At 46.8% G+C, this 17,511-nt stretch overlaps 3 protein-coding genes across 3 annotated transcripts in view; 2 read left to right on the top strand and 1 right to left on the bottom strand.

Annotated features, from left to right (window-relative positions):
• The window catches only part of LOC130388986 (BTB/POZ domain-containing protein kctd15), a 111,090-nt gene that overhangs the window by 7,584 nt on the left and 85,995 nt on the right, over positions 1–17,511 (top strand). The window lies entirely within an intron of this gene.
• LOC130388978 (carbohydrate sulfotransferase 8-like) overlaps positions 1–17,511 on the top strand; it is a 128,750-nt gene that overhangs the window by 34,629 nt on the left and 76,610 nt on the right. The gene's annotated exons all lie outside the window — the stretch shown is intronic.
• Positions 1,784–16,826, bottom strand: LOC130388964 (transcription initiation factor TFIID subunit 4-like). Its single transcript, XM_056598591.1, has 15 exons — positions 15,640–16,826; positions 15,067–15,233; positions 14,190–14,279; positions 13,510–13,707; positions 12,442–12,564; positions 12,229–12,318; positions 10,713–10,892; positions 10,171–10,246; positions 9,870–9,972; positions 9,517–9,686; positions 8,935–9,065; positions 8,611–8,736; positions 8,224–8,280; positions 6,084–6,206; positions 1,784–1,993 (listed from the first exon to the last, which is right to left on the bottom strand). Exons 1-15 carry the CDS (start codon positions 16,814–16,816, stop codon positions 1,829–1,831), a joined length of 2,976 nt encoding a protein of 991 aa, XP_056454566.1. The 5' UTR covers positions 16,817–16,826; the 3' UTR covers positions 1,784–1,828.

The raw sequence follows: 17,511 nt of genomic DNA, 5'->3' as shown, positions 1-17,511 counted from the left end.
TTTAACTCATTTTCTTTATTTAAATTTTTCTGCAAAGGTACAAACAATAGTAAAATTGCATTGCCTGAATTGTGTCAGGCTTGAATACAGTATGTAGGAAATATAAATAGTCGCAAAAAAATTGTATCCTTCCAATGGGTGATTCTGTTGCTTGGGGAAGCACCCCGGGCTGTGAACAGACAGTAAGGTAAACACTCCACATCTTTAGTAATCAATTAGAGCTATATGCTATACAAATCAAATGTCTCTTACAGTTAAAAAAAGACATTTAAAGTGTTAAAACTTTCAATGTACACTATTCCAAAATACACCCATTTAAAAACAATCTTTCGACACTGTGAAGTGAATTCATATACAACTTACAAAGACAAAATTAATATATTTTTTTAAACAGATTGTATTTGTGATGAGGTTCTGAAGCGTTTTATAATAGCATGTTAAGCATACACACACACACACACACACACACACACACACACACACACACACACACACACACACACACACACACACACACACACACACACACACACACACACACACACACGGCAGGGAGAAGACATGATGGTTATGAAGGAACTTTACTTCTTTCGGACCGTAGCTGTGTTATTGTTTTGTTAGTCTTTCATCGTTTACTAGCCTGAGTGAGTTCACTGTCCGTGAGAGAGCCAGCTCCCGGTGTACTGTCACATGAATCGTTGCAACAAAGGGTTACCCAACTGTGTGTGTGAGTTTGTGTCCATCTTTAAAGTCAGGGATGTGGAACTGTTTTCTGGAAAACGATTAGATGAATTTGTGTATTACATAAAGACACACACGCGCACACACACACACAAACGCTCGCACGCACACATATAAAAATACTTACATGCATCTAGAGACGAATTGCCAAGCAGTTAAAATCATGTGTATTTTTGTTAATGCGAAATACTGTGTGGATGTACTTTGCCGGGGAAACACTGCCATCCAGATCTGACACTCACAACATGGCAGCACTTTAAACGACGTTCACATCACAGCACTCTGTTCACCCTGTAGACAACTTAAAAGGAGTCAAACCGAGTAACTTAACATGAAAAGAAAAGGAACGAAAGACGTAAAATGGAGACCACACCAAGTAGCTGACCAGGGCGGGCGAAAAAAATGATAATCTTAAAAAAAAAAATAGCCTCCTGAGGGTGGGTGGGTGGGTGTGAGGGGGGAGAGGGTGGAGGAATATCCGCCATTGGGTGGTGGGGGTTAGAACAGCACCCCCGACAGAAGGATCCCCCAGCTAAACATGATCAGGTTTGCCGGGTGGAGAGTTCATAGACCGAAGGCAGCTCTGGAGGTAAAGGGCAGGGGGGGGGGGGGGGCCTCACGTCGACCCCAACACCCAACCACCACCAGCAGCGGTGTGACCAGGCCGGGCTCCGTCCTCTCACCGCCCCCCCCCCCCCCCGCACACACACACTGGGGCTACTCTTTTAAATAAGACGTTCCACATCCCGACCTGCAGCCCATACGACGCAGGCGGGCAGTCAGGCGTCCGCTCGCGTTGATGCTGCGCCGAAAACAGGGCGATTGAAAGCAATCCCAGGATACAGGGGGGGGGGGTTGTATTGCAAACCGAGGGCGTCGAAGTAAAGGTGGGGGGCGAAGGGGGGGGGGTGCACACATAGCTCCAGGACACAGGCCAACGTAATCAATGTATCTCTAAAAAAATATCTTAAAAACTGCATCTGTGTTTTGACGGGGTGGGCGGGTGGTTCCCGTTGTTTTAGTTTTCTGCGGATGATTGGGGAGGAGGGGGTCCACCTCCTTCGGGGCGTGGGGGGGCTGGGGTGCCTCACTTCAGCAGGGCCTTGTAGAGCAGCAGGGACCTGGACGTGGTGCGCTCCTGCTCCAGACAGAAGATGAAGTCCCTGAGGTTGACTCTTGTGATCCGCGTACGGAGCTGCTGGCGCGAGGAGCTCCCCCCCGGAGAGTTACCGGAGCCGGAGCTCGAGGCCACCTGGATGGGGGGGGGGGGCAGAGCAGAGGCATGGTGAGGCGCGGCCGGAGGGTTGCAGTCATACACGCGGACCATTCCACACACAGCCCTGACTTTATGATATAAAACCATATCTATCTAGACATACATACTCTCACACGTCAAGGCATGTCGTTGATATACTCCTAGATTATGCAGAATGGCAACACATTAATAACCAGAGTGGGTAGTAGGAAGAAGGGCGTGGCATATTTTTTTATTCAATTAATTCGATAGCAATTTAACTTTCCCCTGGTTTGTGAAATAACTGAACTGCAAATCACGAATTATAAAAGTTCTAGGCTCCGCTGATTTGTTTTGCCCTAGAGAGCGAGTGATGGTGTTGAAAAGAGGAAAAGTGTTCTGTGTTGTTATGGTCGACATGATGCTTCTGCATTAAGAGGAAAATATCATTTGTACGCGGTCACACTTTCTATCCTTCTTTGCACAGGGGGCACAGAAACTGCAGTTCTCACACGGCGATGATTTGAATTTGCAAACTTGAAGATTTCCGTTTTGTGTCGTTTGGAGATAAGCGCTCAAACAGCCTCACCACCGACAAACACTGGCTAACATCCTGTAACATCGCAAATACAGGGCGTTCATTTGATGGCCGGAGGCCCAAACACCGTTGAGTTACCTCATTCAGCAATAGATAGCGACTTATAAAAACAGTTATTTTCATGAAAGCCTTCGCCATTGCCCCTCTAAGCAGCCCTTGTATCTGCAGGCATTGGGAGTGACTGTACTTCACGAGACGGGCATCGATGCACGAGATGGAACGGGAAAAAAGGGGAGATGATCGAAGACAAATGGGAGCAAATGGCACGCGCTGAGCTGAATTAAATGATGTGCACAAAGTAGGGCTGAACGATTTGGGAAAATAATCTAAATGCGATTGTTTTGACCAATATTGCGATTGCGATTTAATGTGCGATTTTTATAATTTATTAAGTTCCTTATGTTGTGTTTTATTCACAAAAAAATTTAATAAATCATTCTTTAGTATGACCAACACAATATGCTGCTTTTCCTTTAGGACAGGCCGATGCGTTCAGATTCATCTACATTATAAACTTCTTCATTTAACTATTCAATTGTAAAATAAAAATAAAATTAAGTGATCATACTGATATCCAGTCAGTAACGGTAACAAATTATTATTTATTTATTTTTTATCGCAGCCTTTGTGATTTGCATACCGCGTTCTATTACATCGCGATTACGTTTTAAATTTGATTAATCGTTCAGCCCTAGCACAAAGCGTCATGGCTCCAGCCGGCTCCGAGGTGTCTCCATCATCACAGGCTTTGCCGTTGGAGCGTCGCTCGGCAGAGCCTGATGACCCATCTTAACAACACATAGCCAATAGCCTCCCACTCGGTGCATTCAGTGAATGGCTAGCCCAGCCTAGACCTGCACAGGGCTCACCGCGCATTTATATTACAACAGGTGCGCCAATAGCCGTGAGCGGGCGCCCCGCCCTGCACTGTACTGTATCCACCCCCCCCAGGACAGCCACTCAAGGCAAGTCAAGTCAGGATTATTTGCAAAGGTGTTTATCATGTATTGGGGCCATGGAGGCATTCACAGGCTCCTATTCAGACTAGACGCACTAAGAAGCTAGGAGTGTAATGTGGACTGGGAGGGGAATTTTTTTATTCATTTAAAATCTGTCGAAAATGCCAAAAAATAAGACAATTCTAAGCTCTGTAAGGTAATACAAGGAAGGCTTTGAAAAATGCCCTCTCTCCAAAGAATTAGGAACAGTAATTAAGCTCACTGTAGCAATAACTCCAAGCATCTCTTTCCATTGCTTGGAGCTTGCCCCAGGTGCCAATGTGCATTTACAAGAAACGTCACGGTAGAGGCAGGGAGGAACACATGTATGGCGGTATGGATCAGCAGGACAGTCAATCCAGATTTAGAACCGCAGACACCCCTCGGTTCGTAGCTCAGGAGCCCATTGGAAGTGAATGTTTGTACGTGAGAAGCACATGTGAATGCTAGCACAGATCCAGGCTATGTCTGTATTTTCTAAGCCTTCGGGGTGAATTGACAAGAGAACCACATTTCTTTTAATATGTTTGAAATGTATCCCCTTGTCTTATTTGCAGTGTTTGACACAATGGTGAGCTGCTAATGCTTATTGGAAGAATTAACACTAACCAGAATAGAATAGCCAGAATCAACCCCACTTAACTGATTGTGATTAAATATCAAAAACCTTCAAGGAATTTGAGTTGGGGATAGAGGCATGTTTTAATTGGAGGCGGGGGTAATGGCCAACGTTCCATTTCAGATTTCACTTCTTTTTAACATTTAATTGCTTTCACCCTTCGCCGATACAGCCAAAAGAGGCACAAATGGCCAGAAGTTCTCTTTGGGAAGCCATCTTGACCGGTTATCTAAACCTAAGCTCGGGCCATTTGTGCTTGCGCTTTCTGCTGCAGTTTGAGCGATTGCTGGATTTTTGAGCTTCTGCATAGAAACACAGACGTGCTACTGTGGCTGCCGGGGCACCAGAACCCGAGGGCTGAGCTGACATTAGAGGATAGGAATGAGGCCCCGGGCAGGTGCTTGCACACGCACGCACGCACCACAACAGCCTGTAGGCATGGCAACACACACACACACACACACACACACACACACACACACACACACACACACACACACACACACACACACACACACACACACACACACACACACACACACACACACACACACACACACACAGACACACAGAGAGAGAGTCTTCAGCCTGTTTCTGATTCTGGTTAAATTGACTAGTAGTTCTATACAGCACTACTGCAACACAACAGCTCCTAAAGTTCATTACCTTGCGCAGTCTTGGTATGCCCAAGGCCCCTCCGCCCCTAATCCTGTTCTCTCTCTCCCTCTCCCTCTCACCCTCTGTCTCTCTTTGCACAGAGGCCTTTGTCTGGGGTGGCTGGGGGGCGAGCCTAAGGCCTGATATGTGCGTGAGAGAATGAGCGAGGGGGGAGGGGGGGGAGGGGAGGGGAGGGGAGGGGAGGGGAAGGGAGGGTCACATTGGAGTAGCCCTAACCTAGGGCGGGGCCCGGGGCTCTTCTCTGTAGAGATTAAATCTATGGCTGCCCCTCAGGGGGGAGGGAGGGACCGGAGAGGCTGACACACCCACAGCCAGGCCCCGGGGCCTAGCCTGGCCCCCTTCACTCAGCTACGGTCACCCTCACTCCAGACAGGACTCATGCACATGCCGCTTGGAGAACGCAAGCAGACAAGGCGGGATGGTACGGTGTTTCCACAATAAACACACACACTGTGAGTAAACAGGACTGAAGAGAACAACACTTTTTCAGACATTGAAGCAGCATCGGCACACAACCTTTTCAATAACAATGTAGTGTTGACACACACAAATGCATCGCTGTTAAATGAGAGCTAGTGCTATAAAGACGGAGTGGAAATACAAAGCTTGTTTTGTCCAGTTATATGGTGAGGAGAGTGTGTGAGTGTGTGAGTTAGTGAGTGTGTGAGTATTAAGGCCGATTCAAACCTCCGGATCTGGACGATATTCGTCCGTCCGTACCAAACGTTGTCTCCGGGACTACACTTCATACCTCCGTCCGGTTTCAGCGTTGTTATGGATGTTACGCAATACATTCTCTAGAGGGCAGTGACTGTCGTGTCACAAATTACCGACAATCGACAATCGCAAACATGGCGAAGATTTGGCTTTGTGTAATCCGAAATCTGCAAAAAAAAAAAGGCTCTATACTATAGTGCCGCCTTGATTTCCGGTGGTATTGCTCCGTTTCTCCCGGAGCACTCCGGATTCGTAAGCTCAGAAGCGACGGACCCACTGATGGACGAAACACCTCCGAGACCGGACGGAAGGGTTCCTATCCGTATCTACCGTAGGGTGTGAATGGGCCTTTAGAGTGAGTGGGTGTGTGAGTGAGTGTGTGACTCAGTTAGTGAGCGATTGTGTGAGTGTGTTAGTGAGTGTGCGACTGAGTGTGCGAATGAGTGTGAGTGTGCAACGGAGTGTGTGACGCAGTGCGTGACGCAGTGTGTGCTGTACCTCAGCCCCGGCGTTGGAGGACCCTGGCGAGTCCATCTTGCGTCTCTTTCGGGGCCCGATGGCGGCCAGGGCGGTGAGGTTGGCGTCTCGCTGGCGGATCTGAGCCTGCTCCTGCTGCTGCATCTGTGGGCCGGACGGGAAACAACCACAGGTTGACGTCACAAAGGTCAAACGCAGATCTCGCCATCTTTTCATCTATTTGTTTATTTTTTACAGTACATGCTCAGAGAAATTGTGCAGTTCGAGTACAAAAGAGCTTCAACATTTGGTATTTGGGTCTTCAAAGTGAAATAATAAACTCTTGTTATAGTTGGGACGCCGGAAAAGACCTTTGATACCACGTCGTCTGTTGTCTGTCCCCTGCCCTGTCCGGTTCTACTGACAGCCCTGATCTTTCATACGACCCCCTCTTCCCCCCCGATCCCCTGCAGTGCAATGGAAGAGCGGTGTAGGGAGATGTAATTGGCATGACAATATCCACCCTTCCATAAGGTAGCCAAGTACCATTCAAACGTCAAGCATAAAAAACACAAGATCACCTACAATTGCCGCCCCCCCCCCCCACTTGTGCCGAAAGGATCTTGGTGCTGGACAGCCAAATCAATGATCGGACAAAGGTCTACTGCCAGGGGCCGTCTCAGTCGATTTTAATGTTTTGTGTACTACGAACACATACGACGCATAGTATGTTAAACTGGGTGCGTTTGTGTGCTCTCTACTATCCCAGTCTGTCAACCAACGTTGACTGCGTCACACACAAGACCAAAGAATCCTTGCTTTATAGTCTTACATCAGGATCAATACCAGCAGGCTTATCCTTTGTGTTTGCTCCAAACATACACCGCCAGTCCCAGTGTTTGGTACGTAGAACATATACATACGAGTCCTTAATAAAAAGCACTCTATTCCGATGGACCTCACTGCAGACAAGAGTCTGATATGATAGGGCAGATATCACTGGGGACCAAAGGTTGAATGCTGACTTAAGCAGACTTCAGCCAGGGGCTCCTGTCTCTCCTTGTCTGGGATGAAATGATCCAGCCTGGGGTGGCAGGAGGCCATGCCCAGCAACGCCACTCTGCCGTGGAGAACTCAACCCACTAGGCTGGACTAGGCAACACTAAGGTTGGAATCAGAGTAGGCTGATCAAACCTTTCAAAAAATAAATGTGATTAATAAAATGTAAAATGACTGCATGTGCTGCTCCATCTCAAGGGGCAGATGCGGCCCGCGGCGTGGCCTGTTGTGGAAGCTGCTCTGGAGGAACAGGCCGGGAGAAGAGAAGGGGGAGCCGAGCCCTTGTTTGTGTGGTGGGGCGGCGCTGGAGGGGGCTCCTGGGGGAAGGATCCAGGGGAGAGAACTGGCAGGCCGCTGTTATCCACATCTTCCCCGATGGTAAAGTTAGGATGGTCTGCACCGTGCAATATGAGGTATTTCTTTTGTTTTGTGTTTCCCCCCTCCGGTAGTGTCGCTGCTCTTGGTTTCCAGGTGACATTAACGTGTCTGGACTGGACTCCCCAGCCCGTCGGCCCCTGGGGCCCGGCAGAAGGACTTATGGGTAATGGCCCTTGACCTCTGGGCTCCCCAGGGCCAGCCTGAAGTAGCTCTGTCGAGAAAAACCCTGACTGTCCTGCCCCCCTGAACCCCATCCCCTCTACGTATGAAGCATGTGTGTGTGTGTGTGTGTGTGTGATTGAATGACTCTCTGTGTGATGGGAGATTGTACTGGACAGTCCAATTTATGACACGTGGTAAGACAGTGAGAATGACAAGAGGATGATGCAGTGTGTGCGTGTGTGTGTGCGTGTGTGTCCCACAAAGACTCAACCACAGATTATTGTGGCGCCGTAGGGGGAAACAATCAATTATTTTCCCCATTGTCTGGTGTCCTGGGATTGGTTGGCGAGTGATTCTGTTCAGGAAGCATCTATTTGTATTCCACTGCCCCTTGTGGGACTTGAGAATTGGGAGGACTTCCACTGCCTGTTGTTCCCACCACGATGGAACAACAGGCAGAGCAACGCACAGCAGACACCAGCGGCCCACTGGGTTCAAACAGAGGTACTGTGAGCCTTGGATGCTCAAAAATCACATGAACACACACACACACACACACACACACACACGCTCAACCGCTTACCTCTTTAGCCTTAGCCTTGAGCCGGGCCTGTTCCGGGTCTTCCTGCCGGGCACGACTCTGGGTGGAGGAAAGAAACACGATGTTACAAAGAGTAGCTCCTCCACCCCCCCTGGAGGAACCTGAGGGAGCTACATCGAGACCCACGTGATCCGTCCAGATCCTTCCCACACAGGCAATGCATCAATGAAGTGCAACCACTGTTTGAAACTGTTACGTCTGCCATACCCACGCGTCAAGGAGTCAACAACAAATGTGTGCATCGCTATAAAGTCAACCCTCTTTCTTTTTGGACGGCTGGTCACACCTCCTATTTTGTGCATACCAATTGGAATCTAAGAAACTTCTCAAAAGTAGAGCAAACCACTCGATTTCGGTGTTTCCAAGTACCTTGGCTGCTTTGAGTAGAATCTCCCTCTCCTGGTCGTCCTTCCTCTGCTTCTCCATGCGCTCCAGCTGCTCGAAGAAGCGCAGCTGAGCGCGGACGTCTGAGGACTGCTCCGCCCACTCCTCGTCCTGGAACAGAAAGAGAACGTCACGAAAGATTAAAAAGGAGACCCAGATACTCTGACCCCGCCTTTGATTCAGTGTTATTCTGGGGTCCGGTCGCCCGGTGCCCCTGTGAACGCAGCTTTAATTCAGCATTGATAAGCAGAGCACAGATGCGTCGCATCAACGCTTAAATCAGCAGATAACCTATAGTCGTCGACATACCTTCCCGCCTTCACCGCGGTGCTGAGCCACCGCCGACACCTTCTCCAGCAAGGAGCGCAATCGCGACTGGGTGGCATGGGAAATGTAGTTCACCACCTCGGCCGGGACCTCGGTCACACCCAACTTCTTGGCTGAGGACAGAGACAGGCACGGTGAGGACAAAGTAACACAGCAGGGGCCTTCATATGCCTCTTAATTGGTGTGGTTTGTGGGGTAAACTATAACCTTCAGACAAACATTTTAAAAACCATCTTATCCCAGGGAATTTCCTTGGCAAAAGCACAACTAAAACTAATTCACTTAAAAAAGACAGCTCTCCATTCCCTATTGCTCATCTCCATCTCGGCCATCAGTGAGATAGTGGGTCACTTTTTCTGATTCGTGGTTGGGCCATCAATGTAACTTTAATTGATGTTGTACGGCAGTTGTACATAATACATTGATTTTATCGTGGTTCCCTTCTCCTGTATGATTTGCACTGCTCTGTTTACCGGTTGTGCCGCTGTGACACCTGAACTACACCCTCCTGGGAGGAACCGTGTTAACTGTGGCGGTGGCAGTGCCCCCCCGACCTCCCCACACCTGTGTCGAGGATGCGACGGTGCAGCAGGCCGGTGGGAAGGAAGGCCTCGTCCTTGCAGGAGCGGATCTTGGTGCCCACCAGCTCCGAGCTGGTTGCTAGGATACGTGCGTTCTCCTCGTTGAGGTTGACCCCGGCCATGGACGCCACGTCGTTGATGTCGTCGTCGTCTCTGTGCGCAGAGAGGGAGGGGTGTTAGAGGGAGCGTACATACAGGTTGACAGAAGAGGTCACTTCACATCCTATGGGATGTCCTATGGCTAGAGGTTGCTCTCTAGTGGTTGTTTTGTGCAACTGCATCCCAATGAACCAACAGAAGAAATATATAAAAAGAGCCAATCATAGATTAACTCACCTGAAACCGCCCCCTGGGTCACTCAGCTTCTTCTGATTGGCTTGCACTGCCAAGTTAGCAGGACTTTTACCTGCTATGATAGAAGGTCCCCTCACAACTGCACCTGAACAACACATACAAGCAAATCAACAATCACAACAAGCAATTTCCCAGATATTGTTTTAAAACATTCTCTGTGTGTGTGTGTGTGTGTGTGTGTGTGTGTGTGTGTGTGTGTGTGTGTGTGTGTGTGTGTGTGTGTGTGTGTGTGTGTGTGTGTGTGTGTGTGTGTGTGTGTGTGTGTGTGTGTGTGTGTGTGTACCTGGGGTTCTGAGGGTCTGGGTGATGACCATGGGCATGCGGGTCTGGACTGCCGGGAGCGCTTGTCTCCTGACACCCTATGAGGGCAGAGGATAGAGGTCACATGACAGGATCCACACCATGACTTTACAACAAGAGAGAGCTACATTGCCACAGACACTTTTATACTGTGGTTCAACAAAAGTTTAAATCAAATGCCTTTTACTCACAGTTGATTACCATCTACTATTAGTATTAACCCGACCCTTATATTTAAAGCACTCACAGGGCGTTACTATGTTTAAGATCAGTCATTTTTACGGATTAGGCAGAATGCTCAAGGATGCCTCAGAGTAGACTTGAACCAGCACCTTTTTCCTGAAGACCGACCCCCCCCTAACACCTAGACCATCCTGCCACTGGCTTCAGGTTTCAGAGCTTTGGATCGATGCCATCCATGGATCCCACATCCCCCACTACACTGAACTCAGTCCCGCAGTAATAACCCATCCCTCGTTCCCGGGTTCAAACCCCTACGCCCCGTGTCACGGCGATCGAGGGTACCATGGCGGTGTTGTTTACGAGCGGCGTGGGCGTCCTGACGGGGGTCATGACGGGGCTGTTGGGGAGCCGGGCTCTGATGGTGGAGGTGGCGGCCGGGGACACTTGGGTGGGGGCGTTGCCGGAGGCCATTAGAGACTGTTGGTTGTTGAGCAGAGACTGGCGCAGCGCGGGAAGGCTTTTCTGTGGACACCCCCAAGATACAAAATGGGTTAATGTACATCCAACGGTAAAGAACAGTGGCATCAGAGCACGGCTACAAAACAGCCCTGTGTTTACGACGCGTTATAATACTGTTACAAATACACAGGTCTGAGCCCAAATCAGGAATTTGCTTGAAATAAGGATTGTTTTGGTGTTGTTGGCTTCATGTGAGCAGAGTCAAAGTGATAGAGTTGTTTTCCAGATAACTGTAGATAATGTCATAAAAGAAAAAGTATATATATCCATAACTGGATATTATGACCTCAAACAGTAGTCGACTTGTCCAGGTCCCACACTCTTTACAAAACATTTAAAGTAGATTGGCTGGCTTACTAGACCCTTCTTAACACAGGAATCATCGTAGGATAACCTTAAGTCACTACAGTAACTGTCTGTTACTGCTGATGCAGTGGAAGTGTATTGTTGGTCTACTCTCGTTGATGTACAGTTTTGTGGAAAACCATTTCCTCCCCGGTAAACTATAAAAAAAAAAGAAAAAAAAAGATGTACCCAGGTATGGGGAGTAGAATAAACTGGTGGAGATCAGCCTACTGCCCTGGTATATAACAGTAGCAGACCCATAATAAGTGGTATGAGTAAAACTTTTAACAAACAGCTCAAAGTTTTGCTGTGTGCATTCAAAGTCTCCTTCCTGGTTGATTCAACACATTCAGGAGCATGGTTGTCCTTGACAAATAATGTATGACCAATTTACTTGTATAGATTTTGGTGACCAGGAAATTTATTGATTACCAACCAATCAAATGGAAAAATAGGATTAGCCAGCTCAACTCTGTAGATTTCCATTCGGTAAATTATCATTTCTTCCAATTTTTTAAACTACTCTAACAGTTTGATAAGGCACAAATTAAATGACTGCAACATAACTCAAGCTGGCATTCAGGGATGATAAGCATTGCATATGGAACAAGCTGTTCTTTCTAAAACAAAATAAAAAGTTTGCACAATAATTATACATTATGCATAGAGAGTATATCAAGTATATAGTTGTGTCATTGTGTCTACACTTGAGATAGATAAATATGTATAGTTTTCTTTGATCACAGACACATATATTGGTAGATGTTATTTTCTTTACCTTGACATGTTTCGACAGATATACTTCCGTCTTCATCAGAAGGTCACGGTTATTTTCTGATGAAGACGGAAGTATATCCGTCGAAATATGTCAAGGGTAAGAAAATAACATCTACCAATATACGTGTCTGTGATAAAAGAAAACTATATATATTTACTAAAATACACTATGTAATTATGGTTTCGCTTTTTCTTCCTTAAGTCTTTGTGGGAGTACCTTGAGGAAGGGGATGAGGTAGGGTTGAGGTGAGGACTTGAGTTCAGCCTGCAGGCGGCTGGTGAACTCCTCAGGCTCAATCTTCGCATCCTGGGGAACAAAGAAGAGACCGTTTAACAGGAACAACCAAACGGAAGGCACTGACTTCACAATAAAAGCCTCAGTCCGTTGAATACTAATGGTATGGGTCAAAGGGTAATGCTCCGGCCTTACGAGTAGATCCTGCACCAGGGTCTTCACATTCTTGGAGGTATCCGGGGAGGGGGAATTATGGGATGCCAGCTTGATCAGTGTCGCCAGGAAGTTTTTACATTTCTTCACGTTTTCCTGCATCTCCTGTAATTGTGAAACATGTACATCAGAGTGCATCAGGTAATTCCACATTTTACTTTCCAGCACCAAGGCGCAGTTCATTCTCATTTGAAGATATGTCGAAGCCTGAAATACAGGATACATCTTTGACCTAAAGGCACGAGGGTATCTTATAGAGAATAGATCATCAACATTGATGAACTATGGTTGACACGGTGGGTAACGAAATTACAATTTGTACCCAATGCTGTATGCATTATATGGTACTTTTTATCAATAGTCAAACAAGTCATGAGCGTACAGACCCTTACTTATTCTGTGAAACACTTGTGAGTACAATTTCAATACCTCAAAAGGAAATTACTTTAAAATTCTTGGTTTTAACACATTTGGGCAGCGCCATATACTTTTCTCATTTCCATATTACTTAATATGTAATGAAACCAAATACCATGATAGGTAGAGCGAATAGGACAACTTTTCTAAAGCAAGGATTAAAAGTGGGTTTGAAATTCATGCATACCATGGTCTTACGTATGTGCCATTCATTCTGTTCATGACCATTAATTAGCAGTTATGCTGATTAACTTGACTTGACTGTTTTGGTTTCCTCAATGCTGTTGTTTGCATGATCATGTAGAGAATTTGGCTTGCTTTGTTTAGGTTTGCAATTCTCGTTCAGGAGAAACAAGGGCCATGTGCATCCTCCATAACCAGGGTCAAGCCCAAAAAATGACAATGCTCAAATTCATAAACAAGGCACGTTGTTAACATTGAAACATTCAAAATAGTTATGTTTATGAAGAACTAGATAAACTCCTTAGCTGTATCAGATAGGTTGATGCTGTGTGGGTTTTGATTCGGAGTTGGGACGTCTGGAGTGGGAAGTTTGGATAAATTAAAAGCAGACTCCCGACCAATAACAACTAACGGAACACGGCGAGTCGCGGTCGGTGGGAGGGTACGTACTTGTGACACTATGGCTGTGCGGGGCGCGGCGGGGGAGACGCCCGTCCCTGGCGTCCCACCGGCCATGGCGAGGCCGGGCTGGACCCCCACAGGCTTGGCCAGCGCATGCCCCCCCGCGGTGATCACCGTCCCGGGCTTGGGGGGAGGGTTGCTCATCTTCCCCGAGACGCCGGCTCCAGCGGGCGCCACTGTGATGGCCTGGTGGGAGATTGGACAATGACACGATGACGTCATGGGTGGAACTAGATCCACAGTTTGATGCTAGCAGGCACAGCTCTTAGCACAGTGGCTCACAGGGAAGAAGAGTTGTGTGGGAAGAAGCAGAGATGTGCAGTGACTCTAAATATCATGCTTGTAAATACTAGTCACAGGAATCTGATCTTATTTTTCAAATAAAATGGTAGTTTGAAGAGAGTTCCAAACGTACATCTAGCGATGCACTTTTCCCAAAAGCCTGAAGTGATGACAACATAAATCCGTAATGGACTTCTAATTAAGTTGTTGAGGGTTATAAAGGTTGTGCATAAGCATCAGATTACGTTCAATGAAACCCTTGCAATTTCACGTAATTTTATTCTATCGACTACCTCGTATTGCTTCAAGATGTTTTTAAGCCACTTTAACTTGATCTGTTGATAACCGATATGTTGCCAGTACAAATGTAGAGGAAGACCACGCACCTGTACAACGGAGGGAGAGGGGGAACCGGCCTGAACCATTCTGGGCTGATTTGGGGAGGCCAGGCGGACAGTCTGGGTTGTACCGGGAAGCTGTAGGAGGAGAGGAGGTTGGTATGAGGACAAAACCACCACCACTTATACATTCAAGGCCAGAGGTCTTTGGCTTTGTGTGCGCTGTGGGCATTTTCTTGACAGAGATTTGGTTTAATTTCTTTATTGTAAGATTCTCCAATCCTTCTTAACAATATAATAAATGTGTCTATAAACATAATTTTGTTATAATTTTTCAAAGCTTCTCGGTGCGTGAATGCATTTAAGAAAATCTTTCATCATATTTATGTTTGAGTCTGTGGTAATAAATATGTTTTATAAGCATTTGTATAAACTCCCCCAAAAAGGTCAGGTTTTGCTCAATGTGATCCGTAAGAATATTGTGATATTTGAGTGTGTCAACATCATGCAGTTTTATTCTTTGCCAAAAGACATTTGGGTAAAGGGGACGTTGAAGTGCATAGGCTGCTGCATGTTCTTCTCAACCACGTGCACATTTCTCCCCAGGGTGAAGTTAGATGGCAAGGAATAAAGGAATGCTGGACAAATAGGCAATGTGCGGTTGTTTGCATATAGCCCTTTTTTTCCCATCCTTTTCACCTGTCAGAACTAGAGGGCAGTAGTTTTGTGTGAGACACAGTATGACCAACCTCAAAAAATGTCCTCCTGGCTGGAGGGATATAGCAACCCCCCCCCCCCACACACACACACACACACACACACACACACACACACACACACACACACACACACACACACACACACACACACACACACACACACACACACACACACACACACACACACACACACACACTTTCCTTACCGGACTGGGGGCGCTGACTCGGATGGTGGCGCCGGCTGTTGGGGTGGCAGGCCTGGGGGAGATGTTGGACACCGCCTGGCCCTGTTGGCTCTTTGCCTGGGCCTGGGCCAGAACCTGCTGGGGGACCATCACCAACTGGCCCGTCTCAGTACGCACCAGGACCATGCCTGGGAGGAGAGGGAGAGAGACAAGCTGTTCTGTACCATTCTGTTTGAGGTGACGTTAGCACATCACAACAAAGATGCAATGATTCTGGGAGGAGAGACTATCTAGTCTTAGGTGGGAAAACAGCTAGGTGACAACCATTAACATTTTCTGAATAATCTGTCCCAGAGCTCTGCTCTGATTAAAACAGTGTAACAAATCCTAGAGGGAACATCGGTCTATGTGTCTTAAAGAATCAGTGAATGTTCCATACGAATACGATGCAGTTACAATTTTGGAGATGAGGATTGTGATGTTTCCAGACAGGGTTTGCAATAGATATTCATTTTAATGAGATAATTGGGTGACCTATATTACCTGCATCAGCAGCAGCACTGATCTACCGGCGGTACACTTCTGTTTCCTTACCTGGAGGTATGGTAAATCCCGGAGGAAGTTGAATGGTAGTCTGCTGTTGAGGTCTGACTGCTATCTGAGGCGCAGCAGTCCTTGTGGTGTTTGCAACCAGCCCTGGTCTCTGCTGCTGGATTGACGTTGCCATTACAGGCGTTGTGGGGTGCCTCACTATAGTCACCGCCGGCTGACCAACTCCGTTGACGGCTGGTTTCATACCAGCCGCAAGTGTGACAGTGGTACTTGTCACGGTCTGGCTGATGGGTGAGTTAGCTGCAGGTGGCGGAGTACTGCCGAGAATTACAGAGTTTCCAGAAACAGGTTGATTGGGCACCAACATCTTCGTATGCATGAGAGGGTTGTTGTGATTCATGACCTGAGATGTAGTGACCGTAGAGGAAGCTACACCTTGGGTAATGAGAGGGGAACCCTTAGGGTCTACACCATTCTGGGACAAACTCGACAATGGGCTAGGGTGTCTCGGTAATGTGATTGTAGAAGCCACCGACGACTGTGGTACAGTAAAGTTAGGCTGGGAGGACATGGACACGATAATATTGGAGCTACCAGCACTAACAGTACTTATGACACTGTTGGCTCCGGCTTGTGGAGCGATGGCGGGTGCGTTCACCAACTTCACACCTCCGGTGTTGCCGTTTAAACTTTGTAATCCAGGGGAAGCAGCCCTTAGACCCGCCGTTGTGATGATGTTTGGGTTAGGAGCAGTCACTACCGATGTGCCCGCCGAACCCAGAGCAGTAGCCCTGTTGAAGCTAGCAGCTGCAGACGGAGTCGCCAAAGTTACGGATCCCGGTACATGAGAAATAGTAGGAGATGCCCCAAGTGTTTGTAAATTAGATCCAGCGTTTATAACGCTCCCGGTAGTAACGGAAGAGGTAGTAGATGCGAGTATTTTGTTCGGGAGAGCCTCATTGGCGCTAGGTTCCTGATTTAACCCCGCTTTTGGATGCCCTTGTTGTGGCTGCTCCAGAGACCCCACTTGATCACGCACTTTCCCTGAGAACTGTTTGACAGCGCCCGAAGGTCCCTCTCCTTTATTCTCGGAATACGAAGCAGTAGAAGTCTTTTGATTACCAAGTTGTGATTCCAAAGAGCCAACTAAGTCGCTAACTGCTTTCTCATCTACCTCATTGAAGAGCATGTCCTCCAGTGGGTCGGAGGCTCCCGCCATCTTTGATGCTAGACCGTTGTGCAAATCGTATAGTAGAATGTACGCATGCGCGCAGGAACGGTGTTGTTTTTGGCTATAGAATTACAACAAATAGAATAACCCACATTCTTTTAGCGAAATGGGAAGTCATTCGTTCCTTTTTGTGTATGTTATGACCGTTGTGTGAATGATTTGATTAGATAGGCAAAATATACAGCAAGCTAAATGGAAAAACACGATATAATGCACAAACACGATATAAAAAGAAATATACGATATGATATTAATATAAAAATACAAATATTTACAGATCAAAATAATATAATTCAAATAAACATTTATCAAGGTATTACCCATACTTTTTTTCAATAGGCTCATAGCCAAATACTTAAATATATATATATATATATATATATATATATATAATACTCATTCAAGTCATACCCTAACCCTCTAATTTTTCTTGACATTAGCTGTTTCCCTATTCGGATTGTATTGACAAACGTATTGAAACGGCAACTGTAAGGAAAAAAAGGGAATTAGGTAAAATAGAGATAAATAATGATTTAATGATTATATTAGATCAACACTTATAATACAGCTACATCATTTCCATTCCTGATATTCAAAAATGTGGCATTCGACAGACGTAGACAAATGTATGATTTGTTTTTGCCCGCAAAAAGAATATGGAGCAGATCACCGTCTTTTCTAGT

The sequence above is a fragment of the Gadus chalcogrammus genome, chromosome 9, assembly GCF_026213295.1.
Source record: "Gadus chalcogrammus isolate NIFS_2021 chromosome 9, NIFS_Gcha_1.0, whole genome shotgun sequence".
NCBI classification, from domain to species: Eukaryota; Metazoa; Chordata; class Actinopteri; order Gadiformes; family Gadidae; genus Gadus; species Gadus chalcogrammus.
The sequence above is the reverse complement of the archived record's forward strand: the minus strand, read 5'-3'. Positions and strand labels throughout refer to the sequence as shown.

What these genes read in the sequence shown, in the direction of transcription:
- LOC130388964 (XM_056598591.1), bottom strand. Translation starts at nt 16,816, where the DNA reads ATGGCGGGAGCCTCCGACCCACTGGAGGACATGCTCTTCAATGAGGTA. An exon ending in CCAGACCCTCAGAACCCCAG is followed by an intron (nt 9,973 to 10,170) that starts GTACACACACAC and finishes TGTGTTGTTCAG; the next exon opens with GTGCAGTTGTGAGGGGACCT. An exon ending in CCGTCGCATCCTCGACACAG is followed by an intron (nt 9,066 to 9,516) that starts GTGTGGGGAGGT and finishes CTCTGTCCTCAG; the next exon opens with CCAAGAAGTTGGGTGTGACC.